A 19372-nucleotide genomic window follows, 5' to 3' on the forward strand; every position below is an offset into this window, starting at 1 on the left:
TCATTCACTCCTCGTCCTCACCTGTCTCAACTACTGTAACTCCCTTCTCCTGTCTCTCCATCTACTCCTCCATAACCCTCTAACAAATCCAAAATACTGCAGCCTGTACACTTCTCAATCTCCCCCACTCTGCCCACGCCACCCGTCACCCAACTCCACTGGCTACCCATCCAACATCATTCCCTCTTCAAATTCCTCACCATGGTCTACAAATCTCTCCAGGGTCTTGTCCCCACCTTACCTTTCAGCACTCAATTCTCACTACACTCCTTCCCCTCCTCATCGCTCCCTGACTGCTATAACCCTCACTCTCCCCCCAGACCTATGTGCCACTTCTAAATTTCGATAATTTGCCTTACTCGCCCCCCTCCACTGTAACAAGCTCCCCCTACCACATCCAATCTGCCCCATCCGTATCATCAGAAGCCAAGTCAAAACTCATCTCTTTTCCATCACAATCCATGATCCCCCGTTAACCTCCTATCCCATCTTCTCTCTTGCGCCACCCTCCACAACGCCCATGATCTCACCTACCCTCACTCCTTCCTAAAGTCTCTCCAAAACCCTCCAAAGTTACCCACCTCCATTGTCAGACCCATCACCATGTCACTGACGAGACTAAATTCGGAGACCTGACCCCAACCCCTTCCCACCAACCAAAGTTCTCAATGTACCTAACCCATAGCGTGACCATAATGTTCCCACCCCTACTTACGACAATGATATCTTAACAATAACTCAATAATCAAATCTATATGTAACCACGCCTTTGTTTTACTAGCTAATGGACAGCGCCATGGATAAGGGCGCTATATAAATGTTGTTATAAATAAAAGGTCCAGCTGCACAGCTGATTCAATTAAGGTTTCGGCGGTGAGGATGTTAGGGGGTGTTAGCGTGGAGTTTGGTCCAGCCGCTCAGCTAGTCCCAATAGGGTTGGCAGAGGGGTGGTGGATGTTCAGGGTATGCCAGATAGGCTTCCTTGAAAAAGTTGAGTTTTCAAATGTCTGAATGCTGGGGGAGAGTCTAATCATGCGTGGTAGGGAATTATAGAGAGAGCCTTGTAGGCGGGAGTGGGAGGATGTAATAAGGCAGGATGTACAGTAGAGGGCATTTAGGGATATATTTATGGAAGAGTGCTAAGATGTAAGGGGAGCAAGCATTGTTGAGAGCTTTGTAAAGCAGACTAGGGTTTTAAATTTGATTCTAGAGGATATGGGAAGCCACTGTAAGGAATTACATAGTTGCGCAGCAGAAGTGGAGCAGTGAGTGAAGGAGACGAGTCTGGCAGCAGTATTTTGGATGGATTGGAGTTGGGAGAGGCGGTCAAGGGGAATACTCACCCTCCCTATTTTCACAAGCATTTACTTGTGTATACTATATATTTTATTTTGCCTTTCTTCTCTTCTTTTGTATGCGCTCATCTCCACAACTCTCTCAGGTCAAGGGGAATGCCAGCTAGGAGAAGTTTGCAGTAGTCAAGACGGGACATGATCAGTGAGTTAGGATTTTAGTTGCGTCAGGAGTGAGAAAAGGGTGCATCCTAGCGATAGTTTGGAGGTGTAGGCGGTAGAACTTATAGTAGTAACAAAATAAATATGAGGAATGAAGGAGGACAGAGTCAAAGATGACCCCTAAGCAGCGGGCTTGGTGTGTTGATGAGATTGTGAAATTATTGACAGTGAGGTTGAATTTGGGGTTAGAGATGGCAGTGGAAGGGGGAAACAGTATTAGTTCTGTTTTGGACATGTTAAGCTTCTGGTAATGGTGCGACATCTAGGAGTAGTTTGAGTAGAAACAGTTGGTGACATGGAACAAGAGAGAGGGGGAGACGTCAGGGGAGTAAAGTTTAATTTGGCAATCATTGGTATAGAGATGATATTGAAAGCCAATCAATTGTATTAGTTCACCAAGAGAAGAGATTTAGATTGAGAGTAGATGAGGGGCAAGGACAGAGCTTTGTGTAACCCCAGCAGAAAGAGGGAGTAAAGAGAGGGAGACACCAGAGAGGGAAACAATGAAAGAGTGGTTGGATAGGTAGGACATGAACCAGGGCTGCATTAAAGCTGCAGTTCAGTCAATATCCTGCATGTTTGTTTGTTTTAATAAATCAGTTCTGTAGTAAGAAAAAATACTTTTAGCATTTTCTGTTTTTAAAAAAACAACTTTGAAAGACCAATTTTCTTGTATTCTATTTTAACAGCCATTTGCTAAGGCACTGCCCCTTCTTGTCCTGTCACAAGCTCTGGCACACCCCTGCCCTCCCTCTAGCACTTGTCAATGCAGCAGTGCTCATGAATATTCATGAGCTTCCACTGCCAGTCAAGCAGATTATAAACAAATGCCAGCTTTTAATATGTCACCAAATTTCGACCTATCAATACATGGAAAACGAATTGAGCTGCAGCTATACTGTTCTTTAGGTAATTAGAGATTGCACACATAAAACTATTGAAGTAAAAAAATAAATGTAAAAAAAAAAAAAAAAAAAAGACTGAACTGCAGCTTTAAGGAGGCCAATGGAGTGGAGAGTATGCAGGAAAAGGGGATGCTCAACAGTAAGGAAGGCAGCAGAGAGATTCAGGAAAATTAGTAAGGAGAAGTAACCCTTAGACTTAGCTGCGAGTAGGCCATTGGCCACTTCAATAAGTGGAGATACTTTGACACAAAAAGGAACACTCCTGAGATACCTGGGACATATGCTAATTTGGATATGCAAAGTGTATGAAAATTACTTAAATTAGCATATGACAGGTGTTGCATCGTGTCACATGCAAAAAACAATTAAAGCAATTAAAATCTTGTAACCACACTTAGTACAGTGTATTTACAGATGTACCAAAGGTGGCTCCTGGCACATAATAATGCAGAATATCACAACATATACCAGCATAATCATGGATATTGAATCCTATGGAAACTATGTGATGTTCTGCGTTACAACTCGATCCAAGTTATCAGTATGTAAAATAAATCTGGCTGTATCTGTAGTTTAAGAGCTTCTAATAACCTTTTGATCCATTTGGAATCTACTGTGTGTCAGTGTACCGATTTGCAGTTCATCTCAGATACGACTGGCACAGAATGGATTTCGTAATAACAATAGGCAATAACAAAGTCCCATTTCTTACCAAGTCAATCAAACTCTCTTGAATTCTATTCAACGTTGTTCTGAGCCTGCTGCTGCTTAGACCCAGTCCTGTGGCTTCATACTGAAATATATAATTGGTGCATGTTAGACCCTTGTAGAGAAAATTATATATCATGCAGGTATATCTACATAGTATTTTTACAGAAATCAAACAGGGTTGACACTGCCGAAGGGGCAAACAAAATGATTGCACTTCTGTCGCAAAAATCCAAGGGCAGAATATACAGGATTATTTTATATATATATATGTTAATACTATAATGTTAATTACTACAGAGGAAAGTGAACTGGGAGTCATTATGTCAGACAATACATTTAACAAAGCAACGGGAAAAGAAAGGAGGATGCTAGGTTGTAGTGATATCTCTTTACAGATCATTGGTAAGACCTTGTCTTTGAGTATTGTGTTTAGTTTGGAAACCTTATCTCCAGAAGGAAGTAAAGAAATTAAGAGATTTTGCCAAAAAGGGCCACTAAAATGGTGCACGATCTACACCATACAACTTATCTGTAAAAATTGAAATACAGCTCGGAGGACAAAAGGGTGAGAGTGGATATGGTAGAAACGCTCAACTACATAAAGGGGTACATGAGGTACATGAGAGAGGCATCTTTCAGAGAAAATGAAATGCTAGAACAAGAGGTCATGCTCTGAAGCATGAGGTGGCAGGTTTAGGGGAATGTGATGAAGTACCTCTTCCCAGAAAGGGTTGTGGATTCCTTAAATAGTCTCCCAACAGAGGAAATATATGTTCATACAGTAAGAGAATGCAAAACATGCTTGTGATTGACATTTAATATAAATATAAAAAAAAGCCAAGTGGCTTTGTTGTTAACTGAATCACTTATTGAGCCACGTGCTGAAGCAGGGATATCCTTAAAACCTGACCTGTTAGTGGCCTCTGAGGCCTGGAGTTAGCCGCCACTGTCCTAATGTATATGACAGATGTAAAGATAACACAAGTGGGAACATTTAAGTCTGAAGTTCATTGACAGCAAAAAAAAAATCTTCTGCATATACAAAACCAAAATAATCTCTAAAAACTATCTAAAATAAACACGTGTGATCGGGATTATTTTGGAGAAAATGTTAGAAGCTGAATCAGTACAAAACTGCCAAGCTAAATTTTGTGTGGAAAGACTTCCGGTTATAAATTGGGATGGATTTTGTCTGTTTCTTTGTATGCACCATGTAAACAGGAAAACAGTTAAGATAATGAATGAATTAATTGAACCATGAGTCAAGAATACTCGATACAGCTAGCTACAAGCTGAATGAAACATTAGATGATTTATTTATTTTACACACACAAACCCACTTACTGCATCATTCCGTCCAAAAAAGGTGTACACCGCATACAGATAGTAATCAAACAGCTGGGACATGCAGTGGATAACATCAAAGGCAATTGGTTTCAAAATGGTCATCATTTGCATATATTTCCCTTTAAAAAAAACAAAAAAAAAAACATTTAAAATAGTATTATTATTAGAACTACAAGCTTTCATGGTTTGTGCATGCTCTTAAAGATACTAGAGTAGCATTCAATCAATAATATCTTGGAAAAAGAACAAACCATCAGTGAGATAATGATGATAACAGATAGTTAAAGAACACCCTCCCAGGTCATTACATTACATGAAGTGGCCAGACACACAATACGCTCTAGCTATTCATTCAGTAGTTATTCCTGGAGATGCATGCTTTTATGTAAGTGGTGCTACAGATACATTTTCATTTTGTGCTTGCTTCTAATGTTTTTGCAACTTTACTTTTGTTTCTTTATAAAAAATAAACTTACTGTTCTTGTTAAAGCTGCAGACCAAGCAATATCCTACAAGTAGATTTTTAATAAATCAGTTCTGTACTATGAGAAAATACTTTTTTTAACAAGTCTGAATGACATTTTTAATGTATTGTAATGTAACACACATTTTTTTTCTATAGCAAACATTTACAGTCATTTCCCTTTCCTCTTCTGAAACAGGCTCTGGCACACCCCTTTTTGATCCCTGCCCTCTCTCTAGCAGTGCACCCATTGTCTTTGGTGACGGCCTGATCACATGATCTTCCCCACTGAACTTTGCATCTTTGGTCCTCTTCTGCTGTACTGACCGCCATTTTGTGAACCCCCCGAGCAGAATGTTCGCTGATCGATCACAGGAGAACAGATCTATTGGCAACTTAGCCAATTACTTATCATTGTGTGGATTGTATTGATGCACATATTAAAGGGGAAAAAAACAATACAAAAAATAAAATAAAAACGGCCGCTTGGACTGCTGCTTTAAAACCATTGAAACTTCAAGCTGCACTGTAAGAAATAAATATACAATAGAGGGATAATTTAGGAGGAAACGTCCTTTAGGATAGCAAAGAAAATGAAAAGATAACATTAGGAGAAGTTGAGTGCGTCAACTGATGTCGCCACTCTTATTTATATACCGTGGATTAATTATAGACCCTTTCTTTCCCTTTTCTCTATTAGAGATTGTTTACATATGTTGCCATTCCTCACAATCTGTTGAGGAAAATTGCTTTCTATTGCCAAACTGTTTTTTTTCCAGCTGTAGCCCACAGGTACTACTGTATATGCCAAATCCCTCATTTTCTAAATAAACAACCACTGAGCATTACCCACCATGGATGAGTGGATAGTAATTTGCTATTCTGTACCAACTGGCGGGTAAAAAAAGAATTTCTTCTGTATCTGTCAATCCTGAAATACCTGTAAACTATGTAGGAAGCTGAAATAATGACATGTTCAATCAAAAATAACGAAGTGTTTAATTATACCGGATATGTGCAACACACATCAACTTAACATTATTTCATATACTTCGAGTACAAATTGCCTCAACTATCCAAATATATAATTTGAGAAAATACTGGAGGTAAGCACCCTGTATGTACAGGCACTAACCCAATGAGAGTGAAAAAGAGAAACTATACTACAACCAAGCTCTCAACCTATTGTGAAATATGTGTACAATAAATTTTAGTGAACAACAAGTGAAGATAAATTAAATAAATGTGACAATTAGTGTGTCCAAACTAGATAAGGATAACCACTAAACACAATAGTCCACAAACCACCAAATTGGGGGAGGGTATGGGAATGGGCTGCCTAGGACTATAAACAAGCTATTCCATATAGCTATAAACAGAAATGTTAGTACAGAGAGCAAAGTCCTTGGCGCACTATCAAGTGCGTGAACCTGATAAAGCAGCACCCGTGTGGTACTAAGTGGCGAGTAGATTTTTTTGTTTGGCGAGTAGATTTTTTGGTGATTTGTCGACCACTGTGTGTGTATATATATATATATATATAAATATATAAATATATATATACACACACACACACACACACACACACACACACACACACACACACACACACACACACACACACACACACACACACACCTTGCTGCTCTATATAAAAAAAAGTGAATTACTTTTGGTATTACAAAAAAATAGTCTACCATTCCTAGGGAGAAGGAGAGCTCCCCCATTAACTTAACGCTTAGCAAACCTACTGTAGGTGGAAGATAACAGCAGGAAAGTGGACAGAAATGTACACATAGTCTAGCTGTGTGCATGACACCGCTAAGGCTTGGGGTCCACATTTTGACAATTTAAAACCATGATCATGCAAAATAGTGTAGTGTCATGTGACTGTGGGATTTAAATGCATAGGAGATACCGGCACCCCATAACGGGGCCTGTATCTCGGGAAGCCAGGGGTCCCCGGACCTCAAATCAACGCGGTTCTGCTCCGGCGACCCCCTGCTCACGCACACTAGTATTACATTTTTTATTAAACTTTTACTCACCCCCTTCAATGGTATATAGTCATATTAACCCTCTGTTGTCAGATCTACTTTAACATGGTTTTATTTCTAAAATTTACAGCGGGTGCAAATTATATATATCCTATGCGAATCTGATCATGGACCAGTACGAGCAGACCCATATACTCCATGATGTGACTTATGGACACCATATTGTCAAATATCTACGCTACATTGATGATGTGTTCATTTTGTGGGGTGGCAGCGAAAAAGATCTGCTGGCGTTTGTGGCTTCTTTGAATAACATTCCTTCCACCATACGCTTCACTCTCAGTCACAGCTCTAAAGAAATTGCTTTCTTAGACACGATTGTATACAAGTCTGGCGGCTCGTTGGCTACAAGACTGTACCGGAAGAGCACTGACAAGAACTCATTGCTGTGTGCATCCAGTCACCATCCCTTGCCACTCAAAAGGGGTCTCCCCTACTCACAGCTTTTAAGAGTGAAGAGGATCACAACAGATCCAGCAGAGTCCGTAAGGGCTTTGGGTCAGATGGCTGCCCGCTTTCGAGAGAGGGGCTATTGTGAAAAAGACATCCAATACGCCTTACAAAAGGTGGAACAGGTTGACAGGAGCTTATTACTGACATCAGTTCCTAAACAAACGGAGACTAACAGACTCAACATAGTCAGCACTTTCAGCACCGCCTCCAATGACATCAAGCGATGCATCCGGGGGAATTGGCGGATCTTACAAAATGATGAGAGGATAGGCACATGTGCCAAGGAACCACCGTTGTTCTGCTTCCGTCGCGGCCCTAGTATTGGTGACATGGTGACAGGATCGGATCCAATAGAGAAATATGCCACCTCCAAGACCTGGTTGGTCAAGAAACCAGGCTCATATCGATGTCATGGCTGTACTAACTGCCAGTTCATGCAATTGGGCCCCAGCTACAATCATCCCCACAGTGGCATTCCCATCAAACTCCAACAGGCACTTAATTGTGAATCCAAATTTGTGGTATACTACATCAGATGCCCTTGTGGACTTCTATATATTGGAAAAACTGTGAGGATGCTGAAGGAGCGGATGGCCATGCACCGTACTACCATCAGGAAAGCCCTAGTGAGCGGTGGCGATGACATGGACCTTAAATGTCTCCCTGTCGCGAGACATTTTAAAGAACATAGACACTCCTTAGCAACGCTTAGATGCATGCCTATCCTGCAGGTCCCTATCCCTACGCGTGGTGGTGACAGAGGCAAGATCTTGCTACAACAGGAGGCCAGACTCATTTTTGAACTGCGGACTATGGCACCAGGGGAACTGAACGAAGAGCTCAAACTGGGCTGTTTTTTGTAAATTGTTTATGGCTACCTGCGCATTGATTTTTGCTTGCTTTGATCTTTTGACCATATTTGAATGTTTATTTTTATGTTTGCATGCATATTTTTGACGTGTGGACATTGTTCCTCCATAGCTTCACTTCCCTTGCACACTGTCACTCCCTTGTTTTGATTGTCTTTTTATTGTCATGTTTTATATTGTGGGGTGCAGCTGGTACTCCTGGGACCTTGACCACTGCCTTTTGTGGCTTTATTTTCAGCCACAGCCCTTTTTTGGCTCGTGTGTCTGCCTTACATTAGTGCTGTGGGTGCAGCGCTGCCCTTTCTATCAGTGTTTACTACTGCGCCTGCGCAGACTGTGTGCTGGCGTCCTTGGTTGCCAGGGTTCCTCCATCAGGGTACTGCGTACCTTTCCAGTGCGCATGGATGTTTCCCATTGGCTCCCCGGCTCACACTTTGCCCTATGACGCGCAGGCTAGTCAGGTGACGCGCTGTAGCTCCCGACACCGGTCGCAGGCTATAGACATCAGAGCAGGCAGCCTGGATCACGGGAGGGGTTTCCCTGCTCGTGAATCTACAGACTCAGATGCCTGAGTTGGCTGCCTTTGATTACCACATTGCTTTTTCCTGCTTGTGGATCCGCATGACTCCTTCTGGTCCAGACATTGGTTGTTTCTCAACGGTGCTCAGCTGCATAACAGGTAAATCATGACAGGTTGCTGGTGATTGGTTATGTTTAATTGGTTGCACTAGGGGTGTGGGTATATAAGTAGGGTCACTGTTAGTGTGGTGTTTGCACGGCCCTGAGGAAGGTCTCCCTGAGAGACCGAAACGTTGGCTTTCGTGTACCTGTTTATTTCAATACAGACTTCTTTGGATTACACCTCGTTGGTTGCTGTCTCCTTACTGGTCTTTGGGCTGGTTTGTATGTTATGTGGATCCCTATGGGACTAGCAACTGCCTTTTGTTTTACATCAGAGTGCTGACTGTTTGATCTTTATATATAAATATATACACACACACACACACACACACACACACACACACACACACACACACACACACACACACACACACACACACCTTGCTGCTCTATATAAAAAAAAGTGAATTACTTTTGGTATTACAAAAAAATAGTCTACCATTCCTAGGGAGAAGGAGAGCTCCCCCATTAACTTAACGCTTAGCAAACCTACTGTAGGTGGAAGATAACAGCAGGAAAGTGGACAGAAATGTACACATAGTCTAGCTGTGTGCATGACACCGCTAAGGCTTGGGGTCCACATTTTGACAATTTAAAACCATGATCATGCAAAATAGTGTAGTGTCATGTGACTGTGGGATTTAAATGCATAGGAGATACCGGCACCCCATAACGGGGCCTGTATCTCGGGAAGCCAGGGGTCCCCGGACCTCAAATCAACGCGGTTCTGCTCCGGCGACCCCCTGCTCACGCACACTAGTATTACATTTTTTATTAAACTTTTACTCACCCCCTTCAATGGTATATAGTCATATTAACCCTCTGTTGTCAGATCTACTTTAACATGGTTTTATTTCTAAAATTTACAGCGGGTGCAAATTATATATATATATATATATATATATATATATATATATATATATATATATATATATATACATATATATATATACATATATATATATATATATATATACATATACAGTGTTCGACAAACCTATACATTTGCACGCCCCGGGCGAGTGGATTTAACATCGTGGCGAGCTCCGATTGGCCCAAGCAGCACCCGTGTGGTACTAAGTGGCGAGTAGATTTTTTTGTTTGGCGAGTAGATTTTTTTGGTGATTTGTCGACCACTGTGTGTGTATATATATATATATATATATATATATATATATATACATACATACACACACACACACACACACACACACACACACACACACACACACACACACACACACACACACACACACACACACACACACACACCTTGCTGCTCTATATAAAAAAAAGTGAATTACTTTTGGTATTACAAAAAAATAGTCTACCATTCCTAGGGAGAAGGAGAGCTCCCCCATTAACTTAACGCTTTGCAAACCTACTGTAGGTGGAAGATAACAGCAGGAAAGTGGACAGAAATGTACACATAGTCTAGCTGTGTGCATGACACCGCTAAGGCTTGGGGTCCACATTTTGACAATTTACAACCATGATCATGCAAAATAGTGTACTGTAGGAGTAGAGCAAAACTTTCTAATAATTAAATGTAGGTACTGTACTTATTCACAGAGAACATTTAATCCCGCTGACATTTGGTCATTTCCTTTTTACTGTTAATATTTTTTCTCAATTATGTTTCTGTCCCGTTGTGATGGGGTTTACAGACCCATAACTAACAAACAAGCAGTACAAACAAAGGTTTGCCAAGCATGCTGCCTGACTGCTGGAAACTCCCATTTTCAAAAGACAGACAGCTAATTAAGACAGAGGGCTAGCACCTGCAGCCCATCTCAGGAGCTATATAGATAGGCTTCTGAGAACACAGGAAGGCTCATTCTGGTCTCAGTCAGAGAAGAGACAGGAGCCTAGGAGGCTAGTGATTAGAATACATTAAGACAGGGGTGTGCAAACGTTTGGCGCTGCGCCCCTCTGCCTGCTCTCCCCCCCAGACCTTTGTGACAGCGTCAAACGACCCCGTCCTGTTGCCATACAAAGGGTGTCAAATGACGTCACATGACCCCACGGCGTCACTTGACGCCATGTTGCCAATGGCGACATGTCATCTAAAGCCGGCTGAATGAAGGCCTCGTGTGGTCCCCGGCATTTAATTTAAATGCCTTGGGGAAGAGCGCAGGGATTCTGTAACCGCCGCGCTCCCGCACAAAAATCTCACTCCTGCCCCCCAGTTTGCACACCCCTGCATAAGAGACCTTTGTTTATATGTTTCTGTTTAAATAATATTTTGTGTCCTTCCTTGTTAACCTTGTGGCAGGAGAGTTTATCCAGAGCCTCTTAAAAGGTATTAACTGGCTAAGCAATAACATATTGACCACTTTTTGTTTGCATATGAAACAAATTATTGAACAAACTAGGGAAAGTTTGTTACACCCATATAATGCTCTCAATTTGCTACGTACAGTAGATAAACATGAATTCAATTTATGCTAGCTTTAGCTCTATTCGTTGTAGAGTTAAAGTTAGAGGTGCCATCAGAGGTGCCAAATTGAATTGAACAAGGTCTAGTTAATGCAAATCAGATTGCGTCAACATTTGTCTTTAAGTACGCTCAGCTATTAATGCACATATCTGGTTACCAGTGCATATTTTAAAGGATTTTTATATTTGTGAGGTAATTAAAAAAAAAAAACTAGGTTAGTTAAAAACATAGAAGATGATAATCCTTGACATTCTCTGCTAACAAATGCTCTGGTGAGGAGATGATGGAAAATGTATGCGGCTCTATTCAGACACTGATCCAGATTCTTCCCAGCTGTAAAAGGAACAATGAATAATGTACACATTTTTGTCTGATTATAATAATCTCTAGCATGTGATAAAATAAACAATATCAGCAAAACATGAAAATGATTGAGAATTGCCTCAAGGAAGTGTTAGAACTAGTCACTTCACTTAAAACTATATTGATAATGTAGATAAGAAAAGGTGATACCCGCACTCCTCGGAGGAGGGATACTGTAGGTGGATGCACTAGGGGCAAGGGTATAAAGTAGAACACAGAAGGTATCTCACGACTCCAGAGAGAGGAAGAGATTAAAAGAGCCCCCAATAGTATGCACTCTAGGCACCTATGGATGGTAGAAATTGAAATTTAGCGTTGTCTGCAATACCGGACAGAAACTCAAGGGCGATCGCGAGTTATTGTGTTTTATTGTGTCTTAAAAATCTAATAGCTATGCAACCTGTCACTTATTCCCGTTCATGTGTGCACGATCCGATATCACACAGATGTTTAGTACTGTTATAGACCTCTTGCCATGGAAAAACTGTGGCTATCTACATACTGTAGTCTCTTTTTCCAAATGTAAAATGTTTATTTTTTGTTGAACTGGCTGGCTCTTGGAAGTCTTGGCTTCTAAAGAAAGAGCCAAAAGAGCCAATATTCAATATTAATAATCAAACCATACATTATGAAATCCAGAGTTTTTTTAGGGTTTGTGGAGCAAAAGCATGACATTCAGTACTTTAAATTATGATGACATTTTTTTGGTCTGTACGGTACTGTCCAGTACGCGTGTCACTATAGGAACCTGGTTGAAACACATATGGTTGTCATAGTATTTCTACGCATGCGTGTCACTGTGGCACCTGGTTCAAAATAAAATTACTGTATGGCTTTAGGTACAAATAAAGTCAGTTTATTATTTCATAACATAGTAAAATAAATGGGGTCAAATAAAAGCTTTCGCAATGGAGAGTAGCAGTCAATGGCTGTACCAGCTGATCAGTGAGTAGTACGGTCAGCTGAAAAGAAGGCACCTCGGAGGGGCTGGCACGGGGTGCTACATGATCTTGGTTCCAGCTGTAAAGTGAATTTGAATGCCCCACACTTAGATGGGCATTGGGGAGTATGCTTAGTGCAGAAATCTGCATGTAACAGGATATAATCCTAGAGTAGTGGGATCACTCTGATAAAAAATGTGAATGGAAAACAGATTGTTGCTGGTCAGTTTCTTGTGTTTTCGAGATAATTACGGTTAGGAGGTGGCCATACAAAGGATGGTGGCATAGGAAGCACTAAGCAATATTATAGTTGCTATAGTACCCTAATGAGCCGAGTACAAGGGCAGGTAGCCTTTTCAGATGCTGGTATGGTCCGGTAGCAAATTAAACTTTAAGCTAGTTGACTAGGTAATGTACCCATTTTTATAGATAACAGCTATCAGTAATAAATTAGTAAAGAGCGTATCAGTGTTTAGCTAAATAGTAAACCAGACATTAAATACACTGTAGTGTACAACTACAGACAGATGGTGCCTGTGAACCGAGGGTTAGTGTGTAACATACTGATTGATAATTCAGTAATATACCTACAGTACAGCTGCGCCGACGAGTATGCTAAAACTTATCTGGGGCAATCACCAACAAGACTCAGGTACATGCTGAGAATATGCTGCAACATTTCAGTGACATTTCTGCAAACAGACTAATGGCCCGTCGGATTAACACAGCGGGGGTTCCTGGCAGTCCCATTCAGTGTGAATTGGACTGCCAGGGACCCCCGCTGTGTTAATCCGATGGGTGAATGGGACTGCCAGGGACCCCCGCTGTGTTAATCCGATGGGCCATTAGTCTTTCTGAGAAATGTCCCTGAAATGTTGCAGCATGTACCCAGCATGTACCTGAGTCTTGTTGGTGATTGCCCCAGATTTTCCAAGGCAAGTTTTAGAATACTCGTTGGCGCACCTGTACATACTGCATATAGGTGACTAGAGTGCATACTATTGGGGACTATTTTTCGCTTTCCTTTCTTCTGGAGTCGTGCGCTAACTTCTATGTTCTACTATATTGATTATGTCCCTTTGCTTTAATTATTGTGTTTTCAGAGTAATATCGGTTACAGAAAAATACACGATAAAATGAAAATGTAATTTACAATTTCAGTTTCAATTATGTATGTCACAGAAACTATTTTTACATTACTTACTTGTAACCTTTACTGCAAAAACATGGCATAGCTGCCTGGCATAAATTAACTTGAAGCGTGATAGAAGGTTATTAATCACAAGTAGTTTACTTACCAACAAGTCTTATTACGTTCAATGTAGTGTTTGTCAAGATGGGTGCATTCACCTTGTTCAGGCAATAATCTGATCTCTTCCTGCTCCTCAGGGTTTCTCTTGAAACACTTCATTAAAAGACACAAAATTATAATTACTAAAGGTTATTCAGGAAAGTGTGAGTAAAAGTAGAAAATATCCACTTCACTTAAAAATGCTAATAATGAAGGACAATTACAAATTGTGAAGACATCAAATGTAAAAAAGAGCGCCCCTGGACTATGGGTAAATTATGAATGCAACCCTTTTGTTGAAAAAGTGGCATGCAACACATGTTCAAATGTTAAAATCTACTCTACCACAGCGGTGGCTAAAAATATGCTGCAATTTAATTGTATTGTGCTCAATGAGTTGTCTGGCAAGGAACAGCATGCATCACAGAAAAGATCACGAGCACAGAGATTTTCAATACAAAGTACATAATAATTGCTTCTCATGATGCCGACAATGCACAGAGCACTATATACAGAGCAAGCACAATTCGCTGCCTGAAGAGCTTACAATTTTGGTGCCTAAGGCTGCGCTTATAGTGCCGGCAATGGCGACAGCGACGCCGCTGCAAAACAAATGCATTGCCGCCAACGCATGCGCTTATAGTAAGCGCGACGCGACAGAGCGGTCGCAATCGCTGGAAGTCATCTCTATTTCATTTTCCAGCGACCGTCGCGTCGCCGGCACTATAAGCGTAGCCTAAGGCATAGGAAGATAATGTGACTTGCCCAAGGTCAGAAGAAAAGCAGGTACTGGGATTGGAACCAGGTTCTACTGATTCAAAGGCAGCGTTCTTACCACTAAACTATACTACTAAAACATTGCAAGGAGCAGTGTACTGTACACTATATACAGTAATATGCTTTTTGCACTGAAAATATATGTCCCTGCTATATTTTCTTTATTTGTGATTAAAAGTTTAAAGGAGTAATTAAAAATTCTGTATTCTTTCGGGCGCAATTCACAAACAGCTTTTCCAATAAAACTACTTTGCCTAAAAGTAGCATCTATGATACAGTAACAGCCATTCAAAATTACTGTATTGCCACCATGTTGGTAATAGCCTCAGCATGGCCCAGAGCCAGAAAGCTCTGTCAAGTCACTTAATGTGGTATTAACCCAACTTAATGTCACGTTAATACTAAGGGGGTACCTTTAAAGGACAATAACATAGTGCTAAGCCATGTTTCCTCGCGTAAAGGGTATAGCGTTAACAAGAACGGGCATTAAAGACATGCAAATTATATGCAAAGGAGGCATTAACATAGCATTACATATCCACAAATGTCATTTAAGTTAAAAGCAGGCACTAACTTACTTTATTTAAGTTATACCTAAATTTGGCGTTGCTCCTATCCAGACACTGAAAAAGGGCTTTTGCAGTGTCTGGGTGGGTGTAATGTCACACTTAGGCATTATTTATATAACTGGCGTTATTTCCCGGCATTATTTCTATCTTCTTTCTTTCACCATTTATGCAAAAGTCCGATTTCGTGCCTAAATAAAAGAGTACCACCAAGAATGGTAATCGTCACGTTATTGGAAGATAACAATGTTATGCTACAATAGGGGTGGCAATAAATAATTTTTTTGAGCTGGCCACATTCCTACTGCTCCCCTCTCTCAATTCCCCTCCCCCCATCTCCTCTCACTCAATCCCCACCCCCCATCCCCTTTTTCACTCAATTCCTCAACCCCGCCTATAAGTTACCTTGGGGGTGAGGGGGAGACCCCAGATTCTGCGCAGGGGCCCTACGGTTGGATGTGGAAGTTAAACCCGAATTCCAGATGGGCTAAACATCCAGTGCTGACCGCATGCAATGGTGGGGGGGGGGGGGTGGAGGGTGGGGAAGGATGGCGTGAGAGGACCTTGCAACTGAGAGCTGGGGCCCTGCATCTCACAGAACATCCGGTGGACAGAGGAGGAAACTGGTGGAGTTCCTTCCTGCATCTGGAGCGGCTGATTCCGATCACATGGGCCAATTCAAATGCCGTCGCGGGTTGGCCACCCCTGTGCTACAATAATGTGACTCAATTCTCCTCCTCACTTTTAAAACTTTACACTCTTCTAGTGCGAAACGCGTAGAGGTCATGGCAGGTCACTCTGCGCGTATGCTGTCAGGCTGAGACGGCGCTTGCAGGAAATTCGTGCGGTGGTTACATCTCTGTGGTGGCGTGGTCCGGACCCTTGTACGCTTACCAGCGGGACCCGCTCGGCACTTCAGTGTAAGTTTCCGTCTCACCCTTTCAGACTCAGGCAGTTGTTCAGCTCTATTATTAGCAGATATCTGGGACCATGTATCCTTTATTTTTGAACATTCATGTCTTTATATTTATTTATTTATTGTAATATAGTGTTTAGATCTAGTCTAAATAGATACATCCTATTCTGTGTGTGGGTATTTTTGTTATATTTACCCGGATCTAGCGTGTATGTGTACTGAGGTGGGGTTGGATCCCCTCAGTTATCTTTGGTTTTAATAAATATTTTCTACCTAACTTTAATCCTTGGTGCGCATTGTGTGCATTCTTTTCTTACTCTTCTGCCGCTCCTTATATCTCAGCCCTAATTTTTCGCAATGCACCATCTCGAGCGTTCCACTCAAGGATGTCTTCTCTCGACCCCCTTTGTATATAAAGCCCTCACCCACCATAAATCTTTCTCACGGACTGCTTCACACCTCTGGAATCCCCTTCCCCTCATTATCCGACTAGCACCTTCTCTATCCACCTTTAAGACCCATCTTAAAACACACCTGCTTAACGAAGCATACGAGTAGCTCCATGACTGATACTATACACCTCATACATAAATCTTGACCCCTTGCTTACGCACTTACCAAAACGCCCTCCTTCTGTCTCTGTACGTTCTTCCTACCTACCAATGAGATTGTAAGCATTTCCCTAAATGTTACTTTATGTCTTAAGCACTTATTCCCATGATCTGTTTGTATTATTTGTAATTTATATGATTATCATATGTATTACTGCTGTGAAGCACTATGTATATTAATGGCGCTATATAAATAAAGACATACATCCATACATACATTATTCTATACAAAGTATCAAGTTTGAATGTTATTTTGACATATAACAAGCTTTGAATATACTTTGTTTACTCAGGGAAACCTAATGCTCGTTCCGGTTTTAGAAAATGTCACGTTATGAGCTCTGATTTAACAGAGCTTTGTAGATCAAGCCCTTAGAGGGGATGTTACAAAAGGGCTATCAGTGAAAAACACATTATACATATGAGACAAGTTGTAACACCAAAGTAAATAAATACAAAAATGAGGAGGCAGACAAGTCATGAAGTATAGGATAAATTCAGGCACACGGTCTTCTCTTGTATTCAGCAATAAAGCAACCAACGTTGACTGCCACGCAGTCTTTGTCAAGGTGAGAGCTTACCAGTGTAACAAAACATACAGTTATATACCCCCTAAAACCAAGGTAATCCCAACGCCTACTTTGGCAGAGACATCACAGCTGCAAGGGGTTTTCTCACTGCATGGCACAAGCTAACTTAGCGAACTTTAGACACTCTCGCACTGGACGCTCAGGTTTGGAGATCCAAATAGATACCTTTTGTGTTCAGAGCTTACTGGCTGTTTTCAGTATTTGTAGAATTGTGCAAAAATAGTGGTCTTGGCGCCCAAGTACTGGAGCTCATAATGGTATTATATATGATTACTATTTGTTGTGGAGACACAGAGAAGCAAGGGATATGATTCCACAATAATATAAGTAATATGAACCAGTGAGTAATCTCAAAGTCTCGTAAAGTTGTCTTAAATGGGGACAATTATTCCCTGAAGGTAGTGGGTTGTGGGAATAATCCACCTCTCATAGCCTCATTGGGATAGTCCTCAGACAGTATTTAAAATACTCACTGTTTTTCTCCCTTATCTGTGTCTCCTTGGTAAAGTGTGCAGCCGTTTGGAGAGTCCAGAGTTATCCAAATTGTAGTGATACAGTGCACAGCAAACAGAGAGCAGAGGGTCCAGGTAATGAAAAAAAAATCAATTTATTAGAACAACATGCTAAAAAATGGAGGGCAGAGCTCCGTTTTTCAGCAAGTTATTCTAATAAATTGATTTTTTTCATTACCTGGACCCTGCTTTCTGTTTGCTGTGCACTGTATCACTACAATTTAGATGCTTTCAGTATTTGCACTTCTTAATATACAGCTGCAGCCACCGGTTTTAGACCATTTGCCATAGAAAATCTGTGGCTATCATGCGAGATTTCTGCAGCATGCCGCGAGATTTCTGCAGCATGCCGCGAGATTTCTGCAGCCAGACTAATTGCCCATCGGATTAACACAGCGGGGATCCTAGCATTTGAATGGGACTCATGCTGTGTGAATTCCACTGTACCAGGCTGCGAGTCCCATTCAAACGCAGGGACCCCTGCTTTGTTAATCCGATGGGCCATTTCAGCCTGCTCTGGACCATCTCACGCGTTACTGCGAGATAGCCACAGATTTGTCAAGGCAAGTGGTCTAAAACTAGCGGCTACATCTGTAGATAACCAGGTCTATGTGTGGGGGTTATTATATTGTGAATTAAAGTGAATAAAGGCGCTATGTGTGGGGGTTATTATATACATCTTTGCCCACATTACCATGAGAAGTGTAAGCACTACACAAAATATTCATTTGCTTGGTTATTACCCTGTACTTATCGCTTGTGTATAATTATCTTCAAGAGTTTGATAAAGTGACAATGTGTCTCTACTTCTCCAATTAAGATCTATAGAGTTACACAGTATCTCCATCTCTCTAATTAAGTATACTGTACCAGTACACAGAAAATTAATCTCTAGAAGAGCCCAATATTTATATTATAATTCTTCCGGGCTCTTCCCAGCCTTATCTTGGTCAGTCTGCACTGTAGGACCTGATTCTATGTTCGCACCTGGCTACTTTTAATTTTTAATTATTTTTATTATTTTCATAATTCTAGTTTCCTGGTATTATCCAGGACTGTTTGTCCTATATACTGTATATGTGTTTCTTAAAATTATACTTTTTAAATATTTTTGGTGGGGGGTTTATCTTGGAGTACAGCACTAGGGAATTTCCCTGTTTCCAATATACTAACATTATCACTGTTTCCTAGCTGGCACCCACCCCCTTTTTGATTTATAATTTAATTATACCCATCACTAATTAAACTGAACAGGATTATCTATGCCCTCCGGGGAACTAGTTTACCTAGCTTGGAACAATCAATCAAAGTTATAAGGCTGCCAAGAGGCCTCAGATTATTGAAGACGCCTACATATGGTTTGGA

At 41.1% G+C, this 19372-nt stretch overlaps 1 protein-coding gene across 1 annotated transcript in view; it reads right to left on the minus strand.

The window, feature by feature from the left end:
* VPS50 (VPS50 subunit of EARP/GARPII complex) overlaps nucleotides 1-19372 on the minus strand; it is a 269783-nt gene that overhangs the window by 46629 nt on the left and 203782 nt on the right. Inside the window, exons 20-22 of the mRNA XM_075587338.1 lie at nucleotides 14043-14149; nucleotides 4475-4596; nucleotides 3132-3212 (exon numbers count right to left, since the gene is read on the minus strand). Of these exons, the coding sequence (XP_075443453.1) occupies nucleotides 3132-3212; nucleotides 4475-4596; nucleotides 14043-14149 (310 nt within the window). The remainder of the gene's footprint in view (nucleotides 1-3131; nucleotides 3213-4474; nucleotides 4597-14042; nucleotides 14150-19372) is intronic.

Source organism: Ascaphus truei, chromosome 2 (genome assembly GCF_040206685.1).
Source record: "Ascaphus truei isolate aAscTru1 chromosome 2, aAscTru1.hap1, whole genome shotgun sequence".
NCBI classification, from domain to species: domain Eukaryota; kingdom Metazoa; phylum Chordata; class Amphibia; order Anura; family Ascaphidae; genus Ascaphus; species Ascaphus truei.